This window comes from Rhinolophus sinicus, chromosome 14 (assembly GCF_057876585.1).
Source record: "Rhinolophus sinicus isolate RSI-liver-muscle chromosome 14, RSI-T2T, whole genome shotgun sequence".
In the NCBI taxonomy this organism is placed as follows: Eukaryota; Metazoa; Chordata; class Mammalia; order Chiroptera; family Rhinolophidae; genus Rhinolophus; species Rhinolophus sinicus.
Window position 1 is genome coordinate 79,087,363 of NC_142514.1, and position 25,768 is coordinate 79,113,130.

Below are 25,768 nucleotides of genomic sequence, written 5' to 3' on the forward strand. Positions count from 1 at the left end.
TAAAATATTTATAGTAAAGTTCAGACAAATACCGTTTTAGATAGAGCTCATGGGATTTCTATTGGCAATGACTATGTTAACATATTGATACATTTTCATATCACTTATGGATTTTCATCTAGCTTTCTTAAGCTGCCTTAGAGCTCTAGTCTTTCAGTTGCTCACTTTCCTCAACTATAAAACAGGAATGAGAATGAAAGGAACAAGGGAGGTACTAGACAAATTGTCAGAGCTATGATAAATTCAGGACTCATTTATGTGTGTGTGTGATAAACAAAAATCCACAAAGTCTATATTTCTCCATATTTCACTTGTCAATTCATGACTTAAAATCTGGCCTTGATTTTTTTTTTTTAACCACTAGTCTAGGATATTGCTTGATTCAAACTGTCAGCCATAGTACTTTCATCCATCCATTGATTCAATAATTCATTAAGGAGTTGATTCATTCATTTAAGCATTTATCTTCATTCATTCATTTAGCAAACATTTATTAATGACTTACTATGGGCACAGTGCTAAACACAGAGGGCCAGAAGGTATCAGCATCCTTCTGAATCTTGAAATAAACCCGAACACTCAACAGGTGGGCCCCAATAGATAAATCATACTACCTTTCCTGTATATTAATCTGTTTTAACTAAAGCAATCAAAAGTATCAGAATTCCAACTTTACTATTTAAAATACTTATTTTGCAAACTGTTTTCTGAAAAGGGAAGGATTTCTATTGCAAACGTATATGAATGACAAATTATAAATTCCTTGAATACTCTGTTTTCTTTCATGTTACCAAAACATCTTATATTTTATACAGTAAAAAGAGTTGGCTTATTATGTGTTATAAAATGTATAATATGATGTTTTAAAACTTATAGTTTTAAACCATAATCTAAACTGGAAATACAGCTGGAAAAAAATGCTAAAGATGAGAAAGCATATTTTGTACATGCCTAATGTACACAAACAAATCTGCAAATACATCTCCTACAATCAGAGTGACTCTTGGGACAGAGTGTCCATATATTCGACCAAACTGTTTTTTCTTATATACAGCTAATTAACAGCATAATGAGGAATTCTTAGGTGAGTGGTGCATATGTACGTTTGTGTGTGTGTGCGTGCATGTGTGTGTGTGTGTGTGTGTGTGTTTTGTGGGGATGGATGCATTGATAGAAATAACAAGATAATCTAAATGAATCAAGTCATTACTTTTGAACAAAGTAATGCTGAAACAGCCTCCAGGCAAACAATTAAGAAGTAATCCTGCAGTCTAAATAGAACACAACAACAAATGTTCAATTACTGGCATAGTCTTAGAAAGAAGGAAAGCTAGGAAAAAAAGAAACAGGCAAGGGAAAGGGAAAGGAGACACACATTGCAGTACTGGGCAGTGTGACTAAATTCTAACATGGGAAATAATCCTTTGAAAGGATATTTCTTGGGAGAAAAATCTTTGGAGAAAAGTTGCTGGTTACCCTCAGGAACTCATGACATGAACTGAGATGTAAATTCTTGCTATGCTTACATAGAGCAATACCATTTATGTGAGACTCAAGAATCTAATTTTTCTCCAGATGCAGGCCAAGAGGTGCCAGCTGGTAGGTGACATGGCTTACTCCCAGCCACAGCAGACTGGGCATACTCAAAATGCATCCCTGTGTATTTTATCTCTTCCATTTTGCTTAATGCCAGTGAACAAAGAACAGAGAAGGAAAACCAGGACGGCTGTTCCATAGGTTTCCGTAGAATGTGTGCTTTAAGAAGCCGAAAGAAAAGCACTCAGACAAAAGTTTAGCAAAAACATAGTTACTGTCCAGGAAGAAAAAAAAGCAGGTATCCTCTTAATCTGAGAGATTCATGGAACCTAATTCATTGTTTCAGCAAAATATTTTGGTGACGTATTTTATTTTTCATAGACCAAATGGGGGCGATCCTGGTGATTAGTGATGCCTGACGGCCCTTTAAGAGATGTTTAGATTCCAAGCCCAGTTTCTTATTAGCCTGTCCCCAAAGCTCTTAACGTGCTATGAAACTAGAATGCTCAAGGAAAGAGACAAGGATTATATGCTCTAAAAACAAACATCTTATGTAAAATAGTGGTCACAGGGGTGTCTGACTACAACCAATAACTTAGCAGGAGTGAGTCAAAGCATATGTTTATAGCAAAGTATTTGTTCAATGCTGAGAATAAAAATTCTACACATTCTTGGAAATAAATGATAACAGAGACTAATCTATCTGTGACCTTTCTGAATTCTGCAAATTTGGTGCCAACAGCTCAGTGAGTGATGACCAGGCTGACACAAGGCCAATGCGATGGGGCATAAGTGAAGACCCATGAGGGACACAGTTCATTTGTCCTGGAGGCCACCATTCTCCCTGTCCCTCAGCTCCCTCAGCCTTGCTCTAAGGAGACACACGAAAGGCACAAGTTACAGTGATGTTCCACGTTCTCCTCAGCCCTTGCTCCTGAACCAACCATCATAATGACCATTCCTTATACTGTGGAAATTTGGTAAGAGGAACGGTAACAGCTGTGGAGTGCAGAGGGCAGAAAGATGGTAGCAGGTAAGTGCCACTTGCTTCTCACTAGGGACTCAGTGATTGACAAAGGTGTTGGGAGACACAGCTGTCCAGCCAGTCAAAGCCAGGCGGTTCCTAATGTAATGGATTGACACTCTGGAAACAAGATCACTGGCTCTGCCATTAAGATATGGGGCTCCATTTAACACATCACTTAACTGCTCTAGTTTGCAGTTTCCTGCTCTGAAGAAAGGAGTAAAAGACAGGTAGGAGGGAAGGGAGGAAGGAAGACAAGAAAAGAAAATAGAAAAGGGATTGTATATTGGATGTATGATTTCTAAGGCATTTCCTTCTCTAATAATTCTGACTATCATAACTGGCTAAGACAGTAAGAAAGAAGATTCCCAATTTTAAAGCCTGTATAAAATCTTGAGGCAGAATTCTTTATATGAGCTTTTCTTTTTTATTTCTTGATCTCTGCCATTTGGAGAATGTCAAAGATGTACAGATCCTTTGGGCTTGAGACTGCCAAGGTATTCTATGTCTAATAAAAATAAATGTTCAAATTAAAACATTTAGTAGGAAACCAGAAATTAACGGTCGGGTCAACTGGGCTGAAGGGGAGTGGGGGAGTGAGGAGGAAGACCTGTGTAGAATGGGCTCTTTTGTTCAGTCAACCCCAAACTTGGGCTTCCCATCTTCCTTTTTTTTTTTGGCAGGGCATGAGGGTTCCTATGTAGTCCCAGATTATAAAACACCAAAAATGCAAATGGTCACTTTTTAAAATGAGTACAAATTACTACGAAACCAAAGGAAGAATATGAATAGAATTAGCAAAATAAATGTGTATTTTTATATTATTTATTCCAGAGATAAGATTATTAATTATCCCAGATATAAGGTCCATGTAAAGGAAGAGGTGACAATTGTAAGACCAAGAAGGACAGACTCATGGAGGCCTCAAGGTCTTTTTAACTGAGGGAGTCTGATTTCCTTCTATATCATGGGAAAGAAGGATGATATTTTGTCTTTAGTGTTGTGTGTGTCCTTCTTCTGACATGTGTCCTTCTGCTTGCTTCACATGTTCAGATGATTGAGGTACTTTCCCTGGCATAGCTCAAGAGGCTTTTTATAAAGGTGATGATGCTGCCTTATTGCAAGTTCTTCGACTGGAAACCAAATCGCCCCTCATGTTTTAAGGCTGACACAGTGGCTGAGTCACTCAATCAGGCTGTGAGAGCCGGAAGGCCCTTCCAAGTGAGGCCGTCCAGCCTTACTACTGAGCAGGTTAAGGGACTAGCTCAAGGTCATGCTGTAAAAAGCAGAGCCAGCTCTAAAATCCAAGTACAAACTGCCAGTGCTAGTCAGCGGAAGATACTCCTTGTTTTGCCACTCCTTGAACTCGTTATCCATCCAGCATGGTCTAAAATGAACAAAACATTTTGCAGATGGTTTAAATAAATGACAAAGACTAACGACATCTAGAATGCTGATGGTGACCCATTAAAAGTGCGGCTATGATAATTGTCTAAAAGGGTTCATCCTACATAAAGTCGGGAAACTCGATAGTGCAGTGCGATTAATCATACTATGCTTAAGTGTGCAGACCTTTATTGCCCTTTTGTTCAAATGTGGTTCTGTCACTTTTATTAAACAATTAATAAAAGAGTGGTTTTTTAAATCATTTTAATCAAGAAAAAGAAATAAATGATGCAGACTTCTAGAAATAGTTCAAATTTAAATTCTATAAATCTCCAAAAAGGGTTCCAGTTAGGAAGAGCTATGTGATCTGCAGCTGCTTCATGACTGTCAAATCATTTAGAAATAGACCTGAAACTTAGTTCCATATGCCATGAAAAACAACAGGGCAGCTTTAAAAAAAACCAAAAACAATCACATTCATCCATCTAAGGATAAAGGGTGTCTGAGGAAGGGCTTGGTATTAACATAGGCCCAGTTTCTAGAGGATCCTTTCCTGTGATATTGAGGACTATATTTACTCTAAACATCTATTATAAAATTATGCATTGTTTGTACTTTCTTAAAAGGGGTGCAAGCTGTGTCATTGTTCCTTGGTTGAAGAGTAATTTAAATAAGCCCTTTGGTTTATGCTGCATACAAGAAGGCTTTACAAGATCTAATCTTTGCTAAACCTGTTATATTCTTCGGTTTAGCAGAGCTTCCTAATTGTAGCTATTAGTTCCACTTTTTTTGTGGTCTGTTCTGTCAATAGACTATTGAATGTTCAGTAAATTAAGCCCAACCAGCAGCCAACACATAGAGACAGACGTTAAATCATAGCTTGGCTGTGCTTATTCACTATTAGTATCTGTGAAATAGCTTTTAAGCACAGGGACAGGATTTAACATGATGCACATTTGTGTCATTCTCAAGTTTCCATACTGTACAATCAGGTATGTGAGGTTTTTCTTTTGTTTTTTGTTTTTTTCTAGGCAACAGGTGTGTTCTTGGAACAAAGTTCAACCCCCACTTCTGGCTTATGTGAGAGGCAGCAGCTGCAAGCTTAATGTCAATGACACATGGTTCTATAAGAGAGAAAAAATAAACTACTTGTTCAATGTATTAAAGTAATGGGCAGATGGATGATAGCTGCCTGCACTTTTTCTTTGTGTTGTAGAATCAGAGTCTAAACTTTCAGATGACAAGTGTTTTTCTCTCTTTTCTCTCTCTCTCTCTCTCTCTCTCTCTCTCCCTCCCTCCCTCCTTCCTTCCTTCCTTCCTTCCTAAAAAAGTATTATGTATTTATTATTGAGAATATTGTTTAATTTGAGTCATATTGTTTTCAGGCTCATGAGTGGAGAGAAGAAAAAAACCTACTATAAATCATGCTGCACTTTATAACTCAATTTTGTTCTAAAAAGAATTTAAAGGAAATGTTTACTATGCAATTTGAAGAGATTTAGCATGCAATGTCTACAATTTTTAAAATAAAAAATTAAATATACTTATTTATAGGCTTCACTATTCTCTAGTAAAAAAAGTCTATATAGAATTTTGTGAGATATTACTAATAAGAGGCATACCTCAGAAGTACAATGTCAACATTAATTAATAGTAACAATAATGATACAATAATTATTGTGATTGTGATCAAGAGAGTAAATGTTCGTCAATCACTCAAGAATCTCTTTTAGTGTATTAGGATAATGTTCCATTTTATATGTTAGTTTTCAGGTACAATCATGCCTTAGAATATAAGAAGCTCAGCCACTATCTTACTATATATATGTTTTCTTATAAACAAAAACATTAAGCTCAAGAACAGACCAGAGTAATCACAGAGCTCTGTGATATATTTGAAGTGGACATGTCTTATTGCACAGATTTTTCTAGAACTCATGTATGTCAGAACTTGCCCCCTTTTGCCAGTGGGTATTTCAACAGGAATACTTAATAAAAATAGAGGTCATGAGAAGAATCTTCGTTTTTCTTGGATGTGGCAAACAAATTCGTTGCAAATATGATGAGATAAGCACCTATTTAATTACAATCCTGGAACCTTTGGTATAACTTGAGTCACCAGATCTGGAAGACTATGTTGCATATAATGTCTAGTTGGGGAAGGAGCAAGGAGAGAGAGAATACCTTTTTAAGTTTTTTTGTTAACCCCAAACCACAACATTATTCAAGAATCAGATTTTCTGTGAATCTATACTGAAAATGGTTTTGCCAGGGTTGTCTCATTGCTGAGAAATCTATAAGCAGATGGATTTGGAATTCAATCCTCTGCAAGAAACAAAGGCAAATGAAAAAGAACCTGGTGATAAACTTCTTTTAGGTTTTTAATGGGTTTGGCTATTATTATACATTAGATTTTCACTAAACATGTGCAAATAATGACTAGCCTTAGAGAGGATGCTAACATTTAAAAATGTGTAAAAGGTATCTAAAACTCAGCCACCATACTGTTCATCAGCTTATCGAAGGCCTGGATACTATTAAAGGTCTCTACCAATCCAGAGATTATCAAATTCTATTACTTTGCTTTCCCCCAAGCTGTACTTTAAAAAAAAACTGTGGTAAACTATACATAGTAAAAAATTGACCATCTTAACCATTTTTAAGTGTACGGTTCAGTAGTGTTAAGTATATTCACATTGTTGTGCAACAGATCTCCAGAATGTTTTCTGAAGTTTGGTTTGTATTGTAAAACTAAACCTCTATACCCATTAAACGAGTTCCCATTTCTCTCTCCCCACACCCTTGGCAACCACCATTGTGCTTTCTGTCTCTGTGAATTTGACTACTCTAGGTACCTCATATAAATGGAATCATACAGTATTTATCTTTTTGTGAGCAGCTTATTTCACTTAGTATAATATCCTCAAGGTTTATTCATATTGTAGCACGTATCAGAATTTTCTTCCTTTTCATTGCTGAATAATATTCGCTTACATATTAATGTGTATATGCTGTACTTTGCTTATCCATTCATCCGTCCACAGTCACTTGGATTGCTTCCATCTTTTGGCTATCATGAATAATGCTGCTCTGAGTATGGGTATACAAATATCTCTTCAAGATCCTGCTTTCAATTCTTTTGAGTATATATCCAGAAGGGAAATTGCTGGATTATATGATAATTCTGTCTCTAATTTTTTGAGGAACCACAATACTCTTCCATATTGGCTGTACCATTTTACATTCCCACCAGCAGTACACAGCGTCCCAATCTCTCAACATCCTTGCTAACCGTTGTTAATTTTTTTTTTTTTTTTTTTAAATAGTAGTGATCCTTTTGATGGAAAACAAGGGAGGAAAGTACTCACATGAGTCTCCACATCACCAGCAAGGATTCTACTCTTCTTTAAAAACTCGGCCACCATACTTTTCATCAGCTTATCAAAGGCTTCCACTGAGGGTGCCACACCTTTGGGAAAAGAATATATTGTTATGCCTTGGTAGTTTAATGAAAAGCACATGACTCGACCAAAGCCACATTCCAAATAAGAGGCAGATCCAAGAACGGAACCAAGTCTTATTAATCCAAAGCCAGTGTACTTTCTTCTATACTGACTGGAGCAGGTGCTATAAAAGCCTTGCAAACAGTTACCAATGTTATCCATGACAATGAAAAGGTAATAATGAACTCTGGGCAAGTAGGAAAAGAAAGCTGATGTCACACATTTTGTTCCTTCTTCACTTCCAGGGGGAGGAGAAGTGGCGATGGTGGGCACGAAAATGACTGCTGAGCTGATTGATGCAGATTAAGTTTTGATCTGCCAAATAACTATAAAAGCTGAGTGACAACGGGGATTGGTGTGCTCTGCATTTCTCTCCCTGCCTCTTACTTTACAAAAAAACTGTGTCTAAGTCCTGGACTTCACATCCCTAATATGGAGAAAGATAATACTGAAAAAACTCAGCACTACAGGTTCTTAACATCCAAGCCAAAACCTAGGACTCCACGCACACGAATGTATAAGATAAAGCTTCCTTCCTTTTCCCTTTTTCCCAGTTGCACATTTCCATAAGCCCAAAGGGTGATGGATATAGTTGTTTACAGCTCTCTGTACATTGTCTAACTTCTGAGCAGGCTACTGAAGCTGAGTTATCCTAAAGTTCAAAATACAGTCTGTCCCAATTTCTAGAACATAGATTCCTTATGGATCCACTTGGAAACAGAGAAACCTGTTTGTTGCTGTGGGAGAGGCATGAGAGGTTTCTGCTGAGTATTTAAAGTGGAGGAAAGTTTTAGAAATGTGACGGAAGTTTCTACACAGCAGAAGGTATTAATATAATGGTAAAATGGAGTATTTTACAACTTCCTTTCATCAGTCAGCTCTGCTCACACCTCCTGGCAGCCTTTAAAGGCCTGTCTTTCACCCCTGCCTGCATCCTTTGAGCACCCCTCAATCAGAGCACTTGTGACCCTGTATAGTAATGCATCAACACCAACGATTCTGGAGGATTAAGACTGTGTAAAATTCATCTTTGATTTCCTCGCACCTAACGTAGTACTTGTCACTTGGCAGGCATGCACCAATATGTCTTCCACTGTTGGTCAAAACATGCCTGATTGTCAGGGGAAAAATAAAACACATCAAAACACATCATAATACCAATATCATAAGAAGGCAGTTCTTTGATCTGCACATATTACGGATTTGTAATGGATTGGTTTCCTTCTAAAGTGTTTTTTTTTAAATAAAAAATAATTTTTAACTTGAACTATAGCATCATTGTAATGATGATATTTATATTTAAGGTGAGAGGTTGTCCTTAAGGATTTGTTAAAAAAGAATTTAGAAAATTACCAAAGCTTACTAATCAAGAAGAAATGGAAATTACATTGTTTAGGATTAGTTAAATGTTTTAAGGATGGCTATCATTCAGACGTTTTGCTAATTATCTTACTAATTATATTACTTCATTTCAAGTAGGATAACCAATTGCTTGTTTTAAAAGACATCATTTTAATAACTGGCTTGGGATGTTTTGCTATTTAAAAAAACAAGTTTAAATACTTAAGTAATATAATTATATGCCTTCCAATTTTGCTTAGGCTATTAGTTTTCCCACAATTTTTCTTTTTATAAAGAATATAAAATATGCAGCCTAGTTAGTTCTTTGAGTAAGTGAAGTTCAAATTATGGAGGGATTTTTGTCTTTATTCAACAACATTAAACAATCTCTTGGGAATTGGATATAACTTTATTTGTGGGCTTTTTATTTGTGGTTGGCAATCTTAGAGAAAGGTCTTTTTATTACTGGATGCCAAAGTCATAAGGAAACAAAGTTACAGAGGAGTAAAAAAATATTTTCTTACAAATAAGGTTTACTGAATCTCATAGACCAACTATATAGTTAAAAAAAAAAAAAAAAAAAAAAAAAGAGGCTTAAAGTGAAATCATAGATGTGTCTCAATTGATGCGGAAAAAACTTACAGGCCCCCGGCAGCCTTCTTTTAAACATCCGCTTTCAATTCATTCAAAGCATTTTAATTTTCATTGTGTTCAGGGGGGGAAAAAAGAAAAAACCAGCCTGTGAATTTGTGCGCACACAGTAATTTTTGTCCCAGGGCATGTAATACAAGGCACTGCTCCAAATACGCCTGAAATTCTAGAAGTACCAATGTGGATTTTGCCTGGTAAAAGCTTTGTTTGAAACCCTCTCTTCCCCAAGGCTTTTCTTAGCCCCCAAAAGTCTGACAGTTTTCAAAATGGGTCAGATAAGGAGGAAATGTATGTGAGACAAGAAGAAAGTTGCCAGATTAAATACAGTTAGCCCAGTTAAATTTGAATTTAAAATAAACAATGAATAAATTTTTAGAATAAGTGTGTACCTTTCCATATAGCCCATGCAGTATTTGGAACACATTTAGACCAAAAAAAAGTAATTTATCTGAAATTCAAATTTGACTGGGTGTCCTGTATTTTTATTTGCTAAATCTGCAACCTTAGACTAGAAGACATTGGAAAAATTACTGTAGGTAACTTAGAGAGTTTGTAATACATGGAATCCTTTTAAAGAAATAATTAACTTCTTATGTTTGCTCATATAATTTTTAAAATCTTTTTTTAAGTGTGGTATTACCATATAATTTTAAAAGCATATTTGGTAAGGAACAGGCAAAGGTAAAACAACGTGATGCGATCATGTCTCATCAAAGTCATACTTGGATTCACATCAGGCTCGCTCGCTTTAAAACGGCAGTTCTTCAATTTAATGACTTGTTCTCTTTAAAATTAAAATCTACAGACTGATAATTCCTTCCAATTTACATTCTAACTGAGAACATTAGTTTCTTTTTGATAACTACTTAGATAATATATTTAGTCATTGAGGGTGGAACAGCAGTATAAACACTAAAATGAAAGAATCATGGTATTTGGCACATGGATTACACTCTTAACAGGCAGAGAGACTGGTAATTTTCATGGATTGTGGGTTGAAACTTTTCTTCCCTTTCTCTTTTTCAGGGATCTCTTGCATCTGGTTAATGTCATGGTCACATATAAAGGAAGGGGTAGGGAAGTTGAGAGAAATATTCCTTGAGAGCTAAATGCTAGGGACACAACTAAGTGACCAGTGATGAAAACAGGTTGCGGCCCTACCTCCATTGACACCGTTCATTTCCCCACAGTCCCCAGGAGACCGGTGTGACGCTGCAGACAGCAACTCCAGGCGGCCGACTGCCCGCTCCAGTCTTTCCATCAGCCCCTGCATCTCTGCCATTCTAGAAGAACAGGGGCACAAAGGCAGGCCATGTGAGTGTCAGGCAGGATTAGCAAGATGACACCACCATCAAACTTATCAGCGGCAAGAAGGAAAGCAAAAATTACACGACAGGGCTGTAATTACCTAGAGCAGGGGTGTCCAAACTGCGGCCCGCGGGCCAACTGCGGCCTGCGGTCCATTGTTAATTGGCCTGCAGCAAATTCCAAAAATATGTTTAGTTTACTTAAATAAACCAGGTGAGGCAATATGTACTTCACCTCGAGTGAGTGGCCTGGCTGTTTGTGTATTTTACCGCATATGGCCCTCGGTGAAAACCGTTGAAAAAAGTTTGGACACCCCTGACCTAGAGAGTATTTCTACCAATCAGGAAAATATGTGAAAATAACAAATTTTTAGCTTATTTTCTATTCAATGACTTTTACAAGTCCCATATGCAATACACAAATATTCACTCTCTTTATATCATTATCCAGTGTCTCAATGGGTGCTCTTTGGGCTTTGACACAGTCTATGTCTAGCATTTACTTAAAAGCCCAGGAACATATATCTCACAATTAATGTTGCCAACTCTTACCCCACTAAATGGTGGGAGTATATTTTAACTATTTCCGATAATTATTTCTGTTAAAGTATCATTCTCCAGGGGACACTAAACCCACTGATAATCCTTGTTTACTCGGTTACCTGAATGCAAACAGCCCAGCACAGAATTATGAGCTTGTGAAACTGTGTAACATTTAGCAGCCTGACAAGGCCATCACCTCCAGAGTGAACTGTCTTGAACTTATTAGTTTGTTTCTGTGTTTCTGTTGCTGAATTATTTTAAATAACAATTATTCTGGATGGTAGATATTTTCATTTAAAATAGTAAAAGTGGTTATGTCCCTTCACTGCTGGTTATTTTTCGATAAACTTAGTTTCACGTGGGATGGATTTTGGACAGAGTGATCTTCAGTCACCCAACACTCATGGCTGGGATAAACCGGGTTGGAAGTGGAGTAAGGATTTGGGGATAAAAGTGGGACTGAGTATCTTTCCTGCTTCCAAACAGATCTTAGATAGCTACACAAGATAAGTACCTTAAACTTATTGGCCCTGGAATGTGATGTTATTAAGGGAACCCATTCTCATTTGGCCAGGTGCATGAGGTCCAGCTGATAGGTACCATAACTCTGACTGTACCAACCTATGACTGCTCTTGGCAAAAATCAGGCTGCTGCCCCAAAGAGAGTAAAACAGGCCTCACCTCAGTGTCTGTACTTCCCACTCTTATGAACTTTCCAAGCATCATCCTGAGCCACAGAGGACTGGCATGCTTCTGCATCAGAGACAACACTGCCCCAGAGCCTGGGTAAATTTTATTGCTCTAAGATGTGTGACTATTTTCTGTTTCTGCTAGGAAGCAGGGAATGCATTTCTCTTTTGTATTTTGTAGTCCATTAGTTTTGAGCTTAAATGTAATGATGACTTGCTACTGCCTTTTTTAAAAGCAAGGTTATACTTATCAAAACATGTGGATTGCTCTGTAATTCTGCATCCAAATGTCAGATGGTCACCGACACGGATGGGGGAGTTCACTGTCTATTTTGGAAAGTCATCTCCTCTAAAACTGCCAGCAGCTACTCTTTCAAAATATGGGGCAGTATTTTCTGCACGGCTGAAATCAGCATCTAATCCCAAGGAGATTCAAAATTAGAAATTTCTCATCTATTCTTTTCCTCTTAACATCAGAGTTTCTGCTTTCATAGCAATTGGAAAAAAAAAAGGAAGCAAAATTAATTGAATCCATTACGTAACCTTGTAAGGGAACTGGGTATCCTATACGTGGGTAAAGGCCATTTGAGAAATGATAAAGGCCCCTCAAATCTTTTAATAGTTGCCCATCTGTTCAGTTATCTATGTTCCCTGTTACTCAACTTGCCAAATGTTACCACCATAGACCTAGCTCATGTTAGGAAAAAAATGTGTTTGCTTTGTTAGCAAACTGCCCATCCCCCAACAGAAAAGCACCAACTACCTCCAGCAGCTCCAAAGCTGTTTCAGGAAGGCCTGTTACATTTCACATGGAGGACTCCTGTCCCTGACTGTGGCTTAATCAGCCTCCCGGACAAGACCCAAATGCACACTATCTAATAGTGCTCCATATGTTGAAAGACAACAGGAGTTAGACCGTAAACTGCAGGGCTGGGCAGATTGGTGTGGAATGCAGTCTAAAAGTGAATCAGATGTCACTTCATATAAAATCACCATGAACTGACGTCTTGCCACAGCCTCTTAAGAGGTCAAAATATAGCTCATTCAAAGAAGCTGGAAAGATGCCCCTGGGTTTAAAATTTTAGAATAGTTTCTAGGAGAAATGAAAGAACAAATAAAGAATACACCAAGATACCAAAAATATACATGTTAGTATTCCCAGGGAAAATGACAGGGCCCAAGATGGCTGTGTCCTCTTCTCCCAAAATACACACACACACACACACACACACACACACACACGCACACACACACACTTCTCCCCACATGTGCCCTCAGCTGCTGTCCTGGCTCTCAAGAATGAAGAAAGAACGGAGCTTCAGATTTTCCAAATTCTTCCCAGGAAGTTCCAATTGCCGTGGTTATTCAAAATGGATTTAGCCAAGTGTTGATAAAGAGGTGGGGGCCAGAAATGAAGAATTAGACTGAGGAAATGGATAGAGCAGGCAAAGCAAATGCAGATAGCAAGGTCAGGGTAAGGAATGAATCAGGGCCAGGTGGGCAGACAGATGAGTTTGGATCAGGAAGCCAGTGGAGGAGGGAAAAATGGCAAGATGGCCAGACATAAAACGTTCTAAGAATCAGATGAGAAGCAAAGAGAAGCCAGATAAACATATGGAAATCAAGAGACTGGGTTAGATGATGCAGCTCAAACTTGGCCTTTAGATTTTTCTAGTAATTCTACTCAAGAAGAAGCCAACTTTGAGTTGAGGTTCCCTATAACCTACAGCTTATACAACATAAACGCCAACATTTGTCCAGAGTGTGAGGGTGGGTGGAAAGAAAAAGGTGGAAGAACGCAGAATTTCACAACTTTCTCTTTTTAATGTTTTAGGAAACAATACTTGAGGTTAATCTTAATTCCTTGTTTTGCATTAATTTTTGAGTATTCTCTTCTGAGTTTCTTTATAATGGGAAGTATAACTCATCCTTGTTTGTCTTTTTTTTTTTTCTTACTTGAATTTCCCCCTCAGTTTTCCTTTTTCAAAGTTTAATTTTTATCAAAGCCAAACACTCACAGAATACAAAGGGCCAACAAATCTAAAAGGCTTGTGATAAAAACACAACAGTCCTGTGACTGTCCTCTTCCATTCCTTGGCTTGAAAGTCAACCATTTTCAATTATTTTAGCTGTTTCTTTTAGTAATTACCTCCCTATCTCTAAATAACATGGTAATACCTCTATGTCTTGTTTGTTTTCTTTAGTTTTAGGTATTGAGTTTCCATCCAAAACAGGAGGGTTCACCTTTTTCTTGCCCCATCCCCACTAGCACATACGTGCATTATTTCCTTTTATATCATCCTCCCAATAATGTTATACCACAATTTTTGTGTAACCAATAATCAGTATTAACACAACGATGACTCTTCACAGCTGAGTCATGAGGTATACTAAAATTATGTTTTGCACAACCTGTTTTCCTAGAGCGATATTCTTCAGCCTCTCCGTTTTCTATATACTTAAAAATTACTTATCGCCAGACTCTTCCCAAGTTGTGTAAGTCTTCTTTCCCTAGGGCCAAACACATCTGGAATTCTATTAGTTTTAGCTTCTCAGAGGTATCTCTTCTGGAGAATAACTCTGATTGCATGATTCCTCCGTAGGCCTGCTGCACATCTGTAACCTGCGATCTGCCTTCTTCTTCACTGAAGAGGAATAGAGAATCATCATTCTAGGGATTTCTCTCCCCTGTCCCCGTATGTGGTATGAACTCTTTCCTGGACTCTATAGCCTCCTCTTTGTTGGTGTACTTCCTTAATTGGAAAGAGCATTATCTTCTTTAAAAAGGTACATGAAAGGTCGACTTTTTTGAGACCTTGCATGTCTGAAAATATCTCTGTTTTGCTCTCACACTTACTTGATAGGTGGCTTGGCTGAGTATAGCATTCCAGGCTAGAAAATTTCCTCAGAATTTAAAGACATTGCTCCATTGTCTTCTAGCTTTCTAGGTTGCTGTTGAGCAGTCCAAAGCCATTCTGATTCTTCATCCTTTGGATGTAACCTGTGTTTTCCTCTCTAGAGGAAGTTTTGTGATCTCTTTGCCCCGAGTATTTTGAACTTTCATGAAGATATATTAGCTTGCTGATCAAATATTTTCTTTACAAATAATTTTCAAGAGGTGTAGAAAAGATAGGAAAACAGGCATTGCCTATTATTTGTCTCTGGGTGAGTTTATAAAGCAAAGTTTTGTGTGTTTTTCTCAAATAAGAAAGTTAGCATTCTTAATATTCTTAATATTTAAGCAATTCAAATCTCTTACACACAATTGCCTACATTCACAAATACTTCACACATTACAACAAGTGAGCCAGTCAGTATTGTCTCATCTACTGTCTTGGAATAGTATGGTGTTAGAGAAACATTTTCTGAAGAGAAAAGATAGCTATCATTGTTTAAAAGTTCTTTTTGTTTTTATTTCACTGGTCATCTCATAGAACCCATCATCAAAGTACAGATATTTAGTTCCTAAGACTGTCCAATGTTGTGTACAGTGTTATACCAATAGTATTATGACTACGCCTAAAGCACCAAGCGAGATAGAACGTCTAACCTTCTCACAGCAGTTTCCAGAAAAGGAGATTTCCCCACACTTTCAAACATTTTATAAGGTCTCAATTGTTTTGCCCACATTTAACTAGGGCAGTTGGAATCACTAGCTGGGGAACTTTAGGAAAAGAGCTTAATTTTGCTTTGCTTTAGTAACTACCTGTGCATAGGGTTGCTAGAATATGCATGTGAAGGCCTACAAAGTCTGGCACATGGTCAGGGATAAACACGTTAGCTACTGTTATGAAGACATCCTATCTCATTTTGCTTTCCAGGGAAATAGTTAGATCTACATACCACTACACCAAATTTTCGTGTATTTGAAATGTTCAGCAATCATCTAGAATATCTGGCCAATGGAAATGATTAGCTGAAAATTTTAGGTTAGTATATTTATTATTATTATTTTAAACATTTCATTGCCCTCTGTGCATGTACTTATTCCTCCAACATTTCTAACAGAGGTTTTCTCAAATCCATTGGTAATGGTTACCATTAAATGAAAATTTTGCTAGGTAATTAGTAGTTTTTTTAATCACATATTTTCCCCCAGAGCTTTTTATAATGACTCTTTTGCTTGTAAACAGTCCTCTGCAAAGGACACAAGCACAATTTCTGTGGAATCATTTTTGGAAAATAACACTCCTTCATACCTCATTTTTTTTTTTTTTTCACTCAAACCATCTTATGCTCAGTGGTAAGTGGTCTACGAAAGACCTAACTACTCAGTTTAACTAGTTATAAAAAGCAGCTTTGATAGCTGCTTTGAAAGTTGACACCCCATGGTCCAGAGTAAGTGGTGATAAGCCCAGAATAACAGCCTATTTGTCTGTATTACATTCTTGGTATCTGTAAGACATACTGTCCAGTTAAAATACTTCCTTGTGTTAACTTTTCTGCTAGCACATGGCACACCTTGCCTCCTAAGGAGACCAGTCCAAGCTTTCCATGAGCTTATACTCTTCTTTAGGTCTCCCACTGAGTCTACATGCTGCCACGTACATGGAGAATTCTATAAATACTTTTTGATTGACTAATTAATTGGCTACCACTCACTGCCTTTCCCTCTCCTACCCACGCACTGGCACAATCCCAGATCAGGCGGAAAGCCAGATTTTCATAGGAGAAATTTCCATTTAAAAGAAGATACCAGCTTTGTTTTTCCCACTGAAAACCACAGTGGCTTCCTCCCGTGATTTAAAAGAGCGTACTTGCTGCCTCTAAGGTGAACCTGTGGGTTTTCCATAGCTCCTACTTCTTTGGGATTTCAAAATTTTAAAAAGTCCATCTTATGCAAAGGGTTTTATAAATTCCTCATAGCAAGTTCATAAAACAAGGCAACTTTGACAACTTTTTCAAGTTAATACAAGGGCTGGGTGTTCGGGGTGTCAGGGTTGCTACCGTGTTTCCCTGAAAATAAGACCTAGCCGGACCATCAGCTCTAATGCGTCTTTTGGAGCAAAAATTAATATAATACCTGGTATTATATTATACCCGGTCTTATAGTAAGACCAGGTTTTATATTAATTTTTGCTCCAAAAGACACATTAGAACTGATGGTCCGGCTAGGTCTTATTTTTGGGGAAACATGGTAGTTTAAAGCACTCCTCATGAGGCCAGTGGTGCAGAAACAACTGTGGTGTCAATTTCTCCTGATTTATAAGGGAGACCAGGTCCAATGGATTTCAAAGATCATGAGCAGACGATTAAATTGACTATAGACTTGAAGTAATAGTAAGGTAATTGAAGACTTTCAAACCTGTTCTCAGCCTGGCTTTCAAACCTGGGCAGCTGGCTTATAGGTGAGCTCTCTGCAAACAATAAATTCGCCATAGACTACTTTCTCTATAATTCCACCCCAATTCAAAAATTTTGTTAAACTACCATCATCAAATCAGGCTGTCCTAGCTTGTTAAATGCTCTTTACCATGACTATATCAATTACCTTCCTTCCTTTCGGGAAGCTACCATTCACTAAGGGAAGTGATCTTGTGATTCACTATTACTAATTGGAGTAATGATATTTTTCAAGAAACAAACCATAGTATTTTATTCATTCATTCAGTGACTGGCTCACTTGTTTCATTCACTCAGTTAGTTCCCACGATTTGCTAAGCACAGTGCTCATATCTAGAAAATTAAGAGAGATTAAAATATATTTCCTGCCTACTGTAGTGGGCGGGGCTGGAAGCAGACCCTGCTCAATCAAGCCAGGAAGTTGTTTCACTAAGATACTTTCACGTTGCCAAGGTGCCGCCTTCATATCTTTCGCTTACTCTCCTATAGAGCATTTCTGGAGCCAGTTTCTAACCAAATAGCAAACAAACAAACAAACAAAACCACACCACTATTTTTTATTGCAAAGGAGTTCCAAAAGTTGCTCAGAGTGTTGAAACACTGTAATCAGAATGTAAGAGATCAGAGAGTTACAGAAGCAAAAGAACGCCTTAAATTTTTCACAAAACCGGGGAAAACATATATAAGATCCTGATTAGTTGACTGATTCCTCTAAAGCCTCTGGTAATATGCCACTGCAGAGAAAAAAAGCAAATTCTTCAGCTTGGTTTTCAAAAGGACCTCACCCAGCCCTCTATACCTCACCAGTCTCCTGAGATCCAATCACAAGGGTGACTTGCCCCTTCCCATATATGCCCCTTGACTCCAATCTGTCTTCTGTGCTATGGTTCTGCGGCTTCTACTGCTTCAAAGGTCCTTCCCAGAACCGCTGCGCCCATTCTCCAAATCCCAATTCCTGTGAGAGGTCATCAAGTGCACCAAAAATCAGGGGTAACTTGCCTTGAAGTATTTATTTCCTTTCATCTCCATCAAATACAGAGTAGACTATAGAAAATAAAATAAACAACCACATATAGAAGTTACCTCCCATCCCATGTGTCCTCTGTACTCTAGCGGTACCACTCCTTAGAACCACCCGTGATCAGTCTTGTAACATAAATATTTATTCTCTAGGTTACAATCTCTGAAGAGGCTAAGGCTCATAATTTGATGTAATGGAAAAAGCGTTTTTGGCATCAGAGAACATTAATTTGAGATCCTGCCCCTTAATTGACAACCACATGAGTGACTCTGGGCAAATTACTTAACCTGTCTCATTCTCGGTTTCTCACTTCCAATACACGAACTCATTCCTTTTTCATTCACTGACTTAAGAAAATTGTATAAGAATATGTTTGAGCTGTGTTCTGTGCTGGCTTTTGGGCTACAGCGGTGGATGAGACATATACCCTGTCTCCAAGGCACCATGATTTCCTCAAGGAATGAACAGTTTGGCTGTTAGAACAGGACAGCACTCCAGGCCACCAGGCCACAGGGAATTGGGTTGTTTCAGCAGGAAAGAGCCGGTGGGAACTGAGACCATGGGCAAATCTAAGTATATCTCGAAGGCTGGCTCTGTTCCCTGACTTGGCGTAGTGGCACTGGGTAAGGACCGAGCCATAAAATCATAGACTCTGAATGCTGAGTGGGACCAGGACAGACCCCTATTCCATTCACTTATCATGAAATGGGAATTCCCTTAGTTAAATGTGAGGCAAGAACTCTTTAGGGAAAAGGAATGACCTCCCCAAACTCCTCTATAACCTTTTCTAGGCTCCAGTGCTATTGGGGAAGCTCTTTCTATTCCTGTGTCCCCACACTGCCCTCCTGCTGTTGTTCAGGCCATGGAGGAGGTAGAGGTCAAAGAGGTGCTTCTAGAAGCTCCCCAAGGGTCACATCCTGACACTGAGAGAAGAAGATCCCGCTGGCCAGCTACCACAGCCTGGACAGGGTTTTCATGGACCTTTTTTGACTCTCCATAAAGTCAAAGTATTGTTTTCCTTGTATCCAAAATATATAAAGAACTCTTAAACTCAATAATAAGAAGACAAATACTCCAATGTAAAAATGGGCAAAATATTTGAATAGCTATTTTTCCAAAGAAGATATGCAAATAGCCATAGTACATGCAAAGATACTCAATATCAATAGTCATTAGTGAAATACAAATTAACACAAGACACCAGTTCACACCCACCAGCATGGCTATAACCAAAAAGAGATAGTAACAAGTGCTGGTGAGGCTATAAATGATTATACTTCTACATTGCTTGTGGGAATGTAAAATGGTGCTGCTGCTATGGAAAACAGTTTGGAAGTTTCTTAAAAAGTTAAACATATATTTGCCATGTGACCCAGCCATTCCACTAATAGTTATCTACTCAAGAGAAACAAAAACATAACATGTACACACACAAAAAATTTGTATACAAATGTTCATAGCAACATCGTTCATAATAGCCAAAAGGAAGGAAGGAAGGAAGGAAGGAAGGAAGGAAGGAAGGAAGGAAGGAAGGAAGGAAGGAAGGAAGAAAACAACCTAAATGTCCATCAATTGATGAATGGAAAAATGATATGTTGTATATCTATACAATGGAATATTATTTGGCAGTAAAGAGGAGTGAAGAACTGATATATGCTACAACATGAATGAACCTCCAAACCATTAGGCTATGTGAAAGAGCCACTGAAAGAGCCAGCAGACCATGTGTTGTACAATTCCATTTATATAAATATCCAGAAAAAGCAAATCTATAGAGACAGAAAGTAGATTAGTGGTTGCCTAGGGCTATGGGATAGGAATGGGGAGTGACTGTAAATGGGCACAAAGTTTCTATTTGGAGCTATGAAAAGGATTTAAAATAGGATTGTGGTGGCAGTTGCACGATGCTGTATGTGTACTAATAATTACTGAGTTGTGCCCTTAAAATGGGTGAATTTTATGGTATGCAAAATCATAGCTCAATAAAGCTTTTAAAAAACTAACGAACAAATATTAGGTTGGTGCAAAAGTAATTGTGGTTTTTGCAATTATTTTTAACCTTTTAAACTGCAATTACTTTTGCACCAACCTAATAAGTCCAGTTCCTCTTTATAAAGGTGTAGTTGAAAACCTATTAAATCTGAATAATTTGCTGCTGTCATCTCCCAGCAAAGTCATAGGTGGAGATTACACTTAGCCAGAAACTGTTCTGAATGGCGACACCCCTCACTCCTGTAACTACTGTAGGTCCCAAGATATGGGGACAGAACGGAGCAGTGGTTCTCACTGCTCCTCTCCCTCTTGTGTGTCAGAATCACTGGGGAGGAAAGGGGACTCCTAAATGCAGATTCCTGGGCCACAGTCTCAACAATACTAATTCAGTGGTTCTGGATTTTGTCAGGAATCAGCATTTTTAAGAAGCACATGTCAGAGTACAAGGGCCTATCATTTGAAAAATCCTATTATAGAAAAGTACACAGGAATGCTATCGGGGTATGTGAGAATGGCAGGGCCAAGAAGCTGGGTACTCACCTGAGGCCCAGGAAATAGGGAAGCTACTAAAGTATAGTTGGAAACTAGACGAAATCTCAAAGGATAAGTAGGTGTTATTCAGAGGAAAGGTAAGAAAATGCATTCCTGAGCCTATTGCCAAACCATGTGCGAAGACCTGGAGGCATTTCAACCAGAGAATATTTATGGAGCACTCACTAGTGCCAGGAGTAACGGGATTGGTGAGTAGTTAGAGAAAGTGGCTGATAAAGCTGGGAGGGGACCTGGGAATTCACCCTGTATGAAGATGACCTTGGATTGAAGATTTGAGAGATGTATAGAATAGGTAAAATCTGAGAAAGGATTAAATGGATTAAATGGCGCTGGGAAGGAAAGAGAGAAGGTAGGATGTCTTAGATGTCTTGCCCTGGGGTAGGGTGGTGCCAATAAAAACAGAGCTAGAGAATGGAGGTGGCTAAGGAAGAGGCGCTCAGTTTGAGACCCCTTAGTTTGAGGTGCCTACAGTGATACTGAGATGACAGCTGGCAGCTGCAAGTAGGAACCCAAAGTTCAGGGGACTTCTGGAATGGAATTAAATGATAAGTGTTATCTACTTATTATTAAATAATAACTGCTTCAGGATTCTTGGGAAGATTAAAGGAGACGATGAGGTGAACTTCGTACACTATAAAATGATGCCTAGTGTCATATTGTAATTTATCTCTGACTTCTCCATAGCACATTCATCACTGTGATCTGTACCCAGCGAGTGCTCAATCTGTGAATTATTATCACAAGAGTTACCACCTCTCTTGCCCCCCAAACACAATGACCACACCATCTCACACACCACACTTCTATGACCATGCCACAGAACAAATAAACTGCAGAAACGCTACTGACTGAAAGTGTAAAAGGGGATACCATTTCATAAGTCAGCTATTTTTTGCAACATGACTAGAAATAGTTTCCTTTATTAAACTTTGTCATCTCAGTGTTAAGAATGCCATGTGACTAGAATAATGAAGGTAGTAAGGTTTGCTGAAAGTCTTCCCAATCTCAGCATTCTGGCATTTATTGTAGGATTTACATACAAGTGAATAACAGATTCAGCAAATCCTTTAAAAGAAAAACCCTAAGGGTCAGTTCTTAAGTACTGGGCCAGTTTTATGCGTGGACATTTTCAACAAGAGTGACTGTGGATCATTTGATCTAAAATAGCCAGGTGATCGATCTGGCCCAAGAGCTCTCTTCTAACCCCTTTTTGCTTCTTCATGTATCTCCAAACTCTGGGTCTACTTTCATACTTGACTTCGATTTATTACTATAACAAAATCAGAGTTTTCGAATAGAGCTGTGGGCCACCAAAAGACTGTAGGTTCTTCTTGTTTGCACTTTAGAGCTGAGAGCCCAAAGGAAAGGGGAAACAGAGAAAAATGGCAAAACAGGAAGAAATAAATGGTGAGGTGTGGGGGAATCGAAGGGAAGAAGGGTACAAGGGAAGGCATGGAAAGAAGGAAGGGGGTTAGCAGTGCCGGCCACCAAGGGATAAGCCCACTGCAGCCTATCTCCAAACTTTGTTCAAAACACAAAAAGCAACTCCCTGACTCTGAAAACTAAACAGCAGCAGGTGAATTGAGGAGGGAACCAAAACCTGAAAAAAGGACCCATTTGGGAGTACATTTCTGTGTTTCTTTTTTTCGTTTCTTTCCAGAGTTGAGCCGAGCTCAGAACAGCACAGAGGGTGTAAACAAGAAAACGTCGAGAGAACCCTCCTCCTCCTTTCCAGAAGACCTGGAAAGGAGGCCCTGCAAATGGAAGAATGTGAGGGAAAGTCCAGACTTTTTTTAAATTCCATTTTTCTCTCCCATGAGTGGCCGCAGTCACAGAACTTTGTGGCAGAACAGTAAGCAACAGCAGAGGCAGCTAAAAGTTTCTCCAAAACCCAGAGGAGCAGGGAAAAGAGGCCCTGTGGTCCAAAGAGTGTGGGAGAATTTTTGTTATTTTTTTCCTCTCACTTTTCTCTCACGGCTTTGCCTTGAGGGTGGCCCCAGTCTATACTGCAGCTGTGTGAGCAACTAACACTTCGCGAGAAACCCAATATTTCTGTCCAGAAGGCCAGGGAAAAAGGGCTCTGAAGGGAGAGGAGAGTGTGGGAGGAATCCCAGAGGGGAAAGACTGAAGAAGGGGATCCCCCGATCCTGTGCATGAACCAGCACAAACCCCAGTTCTTCCGCTGTGCCATGTATATGTAGGACAGGTCCAAAGGCTTGAGAACTGAGCTATGACATAAGCCACTGTCTGACTAACCCCTAAATTCTCCTTCTACAGGATCCAAAACAGCACAGCATGGGCTTTGAAAAACGAACTGATGTTAGATGTGCCTGACGTTGGATGTTCCATTGCCCACAGACTGCAAGACAGAACTGGGTTGACTGACTGATAAAACGAAAAATGGAACATTTCATAGGACCCAGAGTCTCACAACTTAATACTCAAAATGCCAAGAATTCAATCCCAAAACGTTTGACATGCCAGGGACTGGGGATAGAAGTTCTTGGCACAGACCCAGAACTTATAAAGTGAGACAAGTGAAAATTTTAGAACTGAAAAATACAATAATGATAAAAAACATGCACTGATAGGCTCAATAGCAAAATGAAGATGACAAAGGGAAGTGTCAGTGAACTTGATGATATAGATATTATCCAATCTAAAGAACAGAGAGGAGAAAAGTTTGAACAAAGCCTAAAAGGCTGATGTTAGTGTCACTGGAATCCCAGGAGAGGACAAAGAGATTGAGGTAAAAATGTGCTTGAAGAAATAATGGCCCAAAACTCCCCAATCTTGGTGAAGGCTATACATTTACAGATCCAAACAGAGCTATCAACTGATTATTGTACACATACATGCACACACACATAATACCTTATAGTAAGTGCCTCCAAAGGGGAAAAAAAGAAAGATGAGTGAAGTCAAGATGTAACTGCCTGATAAATAAAATGTGATAGGCTATCATCCCATTTTGAGAGGTGTCCCAAGTACCAAGGCCTTTCGTTCTTAAATGTCTGCCTTAAATCTAACAGAAAAAGAAGTCACACAAACTGTCAGTCAATAAATTGGTTCATTTACCAACGCTAAACTTGCAGAAAGTGTTTGTCACATTATATATTATTGATTTTGGTCAGAAAACAGAGGGAGGATGAGTTACATAGAGATTTTCAAGCTCTTATTTGTAGATAACTTAAAGGAGTTTTGTAAAACTCTCTCACACATTTTTAGATAGACATGTAAAAACTTTCACAAAAATGTGAATAATTGTGAAGAATGTCACTTTTAGCACTCTGTAAACATTGATATGTAAAAGTTAAACTACTTTATCACTCACTGAAATATGTCTATTGGAATTCATCATCATTCATTTTAAAAGAATAGTTGAACAGGCTGCCCTTTAACAGTCACAAATTTTGCTAATTATATTTCCACTCTTCTTGCCCTATACAAGTTTATCCTAGTTTTATGCATTTTATGCTTTAACATATTTGATTCATTACCCTATCATACTTTTTTCTGCATCAAAAATATGTATATACACTTAAATTTAAATTCAATGCCAAAAAAAGTTACTATTATTAGAATACAACTTATCAAAACAACACAAATATTGCAAATGTTGACAAATAATTGTTTAACGTAAATAAAAAGTAATTTTATTGGAAACACCCCTTTTGAGCACTTTTATTTTTAATTATTTCCTGCATATGTGGATGAGTATACTTATTGTGAATGAGTCAAGATGGAACATCAATTTCATTCTCAATTTTTATTTTTATCAATATAAATGTTGGAAAACTATGTTCACATAAACGAGGAGATGGGAATAGATGAAGAGAAATATCAATTTCAATTTTTTAATGTCTTCTGAGTTATATACTAAATATCACATGGTAATGAAATATCAAAATTGATTTTAATCATCAGTGTAAAGAAAAATTGGATTGGGAAAGACTGAAATTTAGTGAGTACCTTAGCTACTCATCCATCTGGGTTATTTCAGCCATTCATTGTCTTTGACTAGGTTATTTCACCACTCAGCAGACATACAAGTTAACTTATGGAAAATTTATAGTAAAGTAAGTAATTGGTGTCTATGGGAATGCAAATAAATTTTATCCTGTGGAAGTTCAACTGACTTCCCTCTCAAACTGAAGAAGCCAGAGTTACATCTATTAAGCAATTTCATTTCAACATTCCTATCAATGATCCCCTTTGAACAGATTGCAGACCGTTCTGGGTCTTTCATTTTTTAATGTTTAAAAATATTCACTTTTATCATTTGTATGCTAGTCATAATTTCAACCTCTCTGAAATTTTTGCTTTCACATCAGTTTACAATTTGACTAGACGGAACTTCAGTTTTTTGTTTTTTTAAATATTTATTTTTTCAATTACAATTGACACACAATATTATATTAGCTTCAAGTGTACAACATAGTGATTAGACATTTAAATAATATACAAAGTGATCACCCTGATAAATCTAGTATCCATCTGACACCATACATAATTATTACAACATTATTGATTATATTCCTTATGCTATACATTACATCCCATAACTATTTTGTAACTTCCAGTTTTTACTTCTTCATCCCTTCCCTTTTTTCACTCATCGCTTCAAAACCCCTCCCATCAGGCAACCATCAAAATGTTCTCTGTATCTGTGAGTTTGTTTCTGTTGCTTGTTCATTTTGTTCTTTAGATTTCACATGTAAGTAAAATCATATGGCACTTGTCTTTCCCTATCTGACTTACTCCACTTAGCACAATACCCTCTAGGTTCATCTATGTTATCACAGATGGGAAGATTTCATTCTTTTTTATGGCTGAGTAATATTCCATTGTATATATGTACCACCTCTTCTTTATCCACT

At 38.0% G+C, this 25,768-nt stretch overlaps 1 protein-coding gene across 1 annotated transcript in view; it reads right to left on the minus strand.

Moving 5' to 3' along the window:
- CAP2 (cyclase associated actin cytoskeleton regulatory protein 2) overlaps window positions 1–25,768 on the minus strand; it is a 142,478-nt gene that overhangs the window by 106,715 nt on the left and 9,995 nt on the right. The window contains exons 2-3 of the mRNA XM_019743010.3: window positions 10,603–10,724; window positions 7,315–7,415 (exon numbers count right to left, since the gene is read on the minus strand). Coding sequence (XP_019598569.1) covers window positions 7,315–7,415; window positions 10,603–10,723 — 222 coding nt within the window. The 5' untranslated portion in view covers window position 10,724. The remainder of the gene's footprint in view (window positions 1–7,314; window positions 7,416–10,602; window positions 10,725–25,768) is intronic.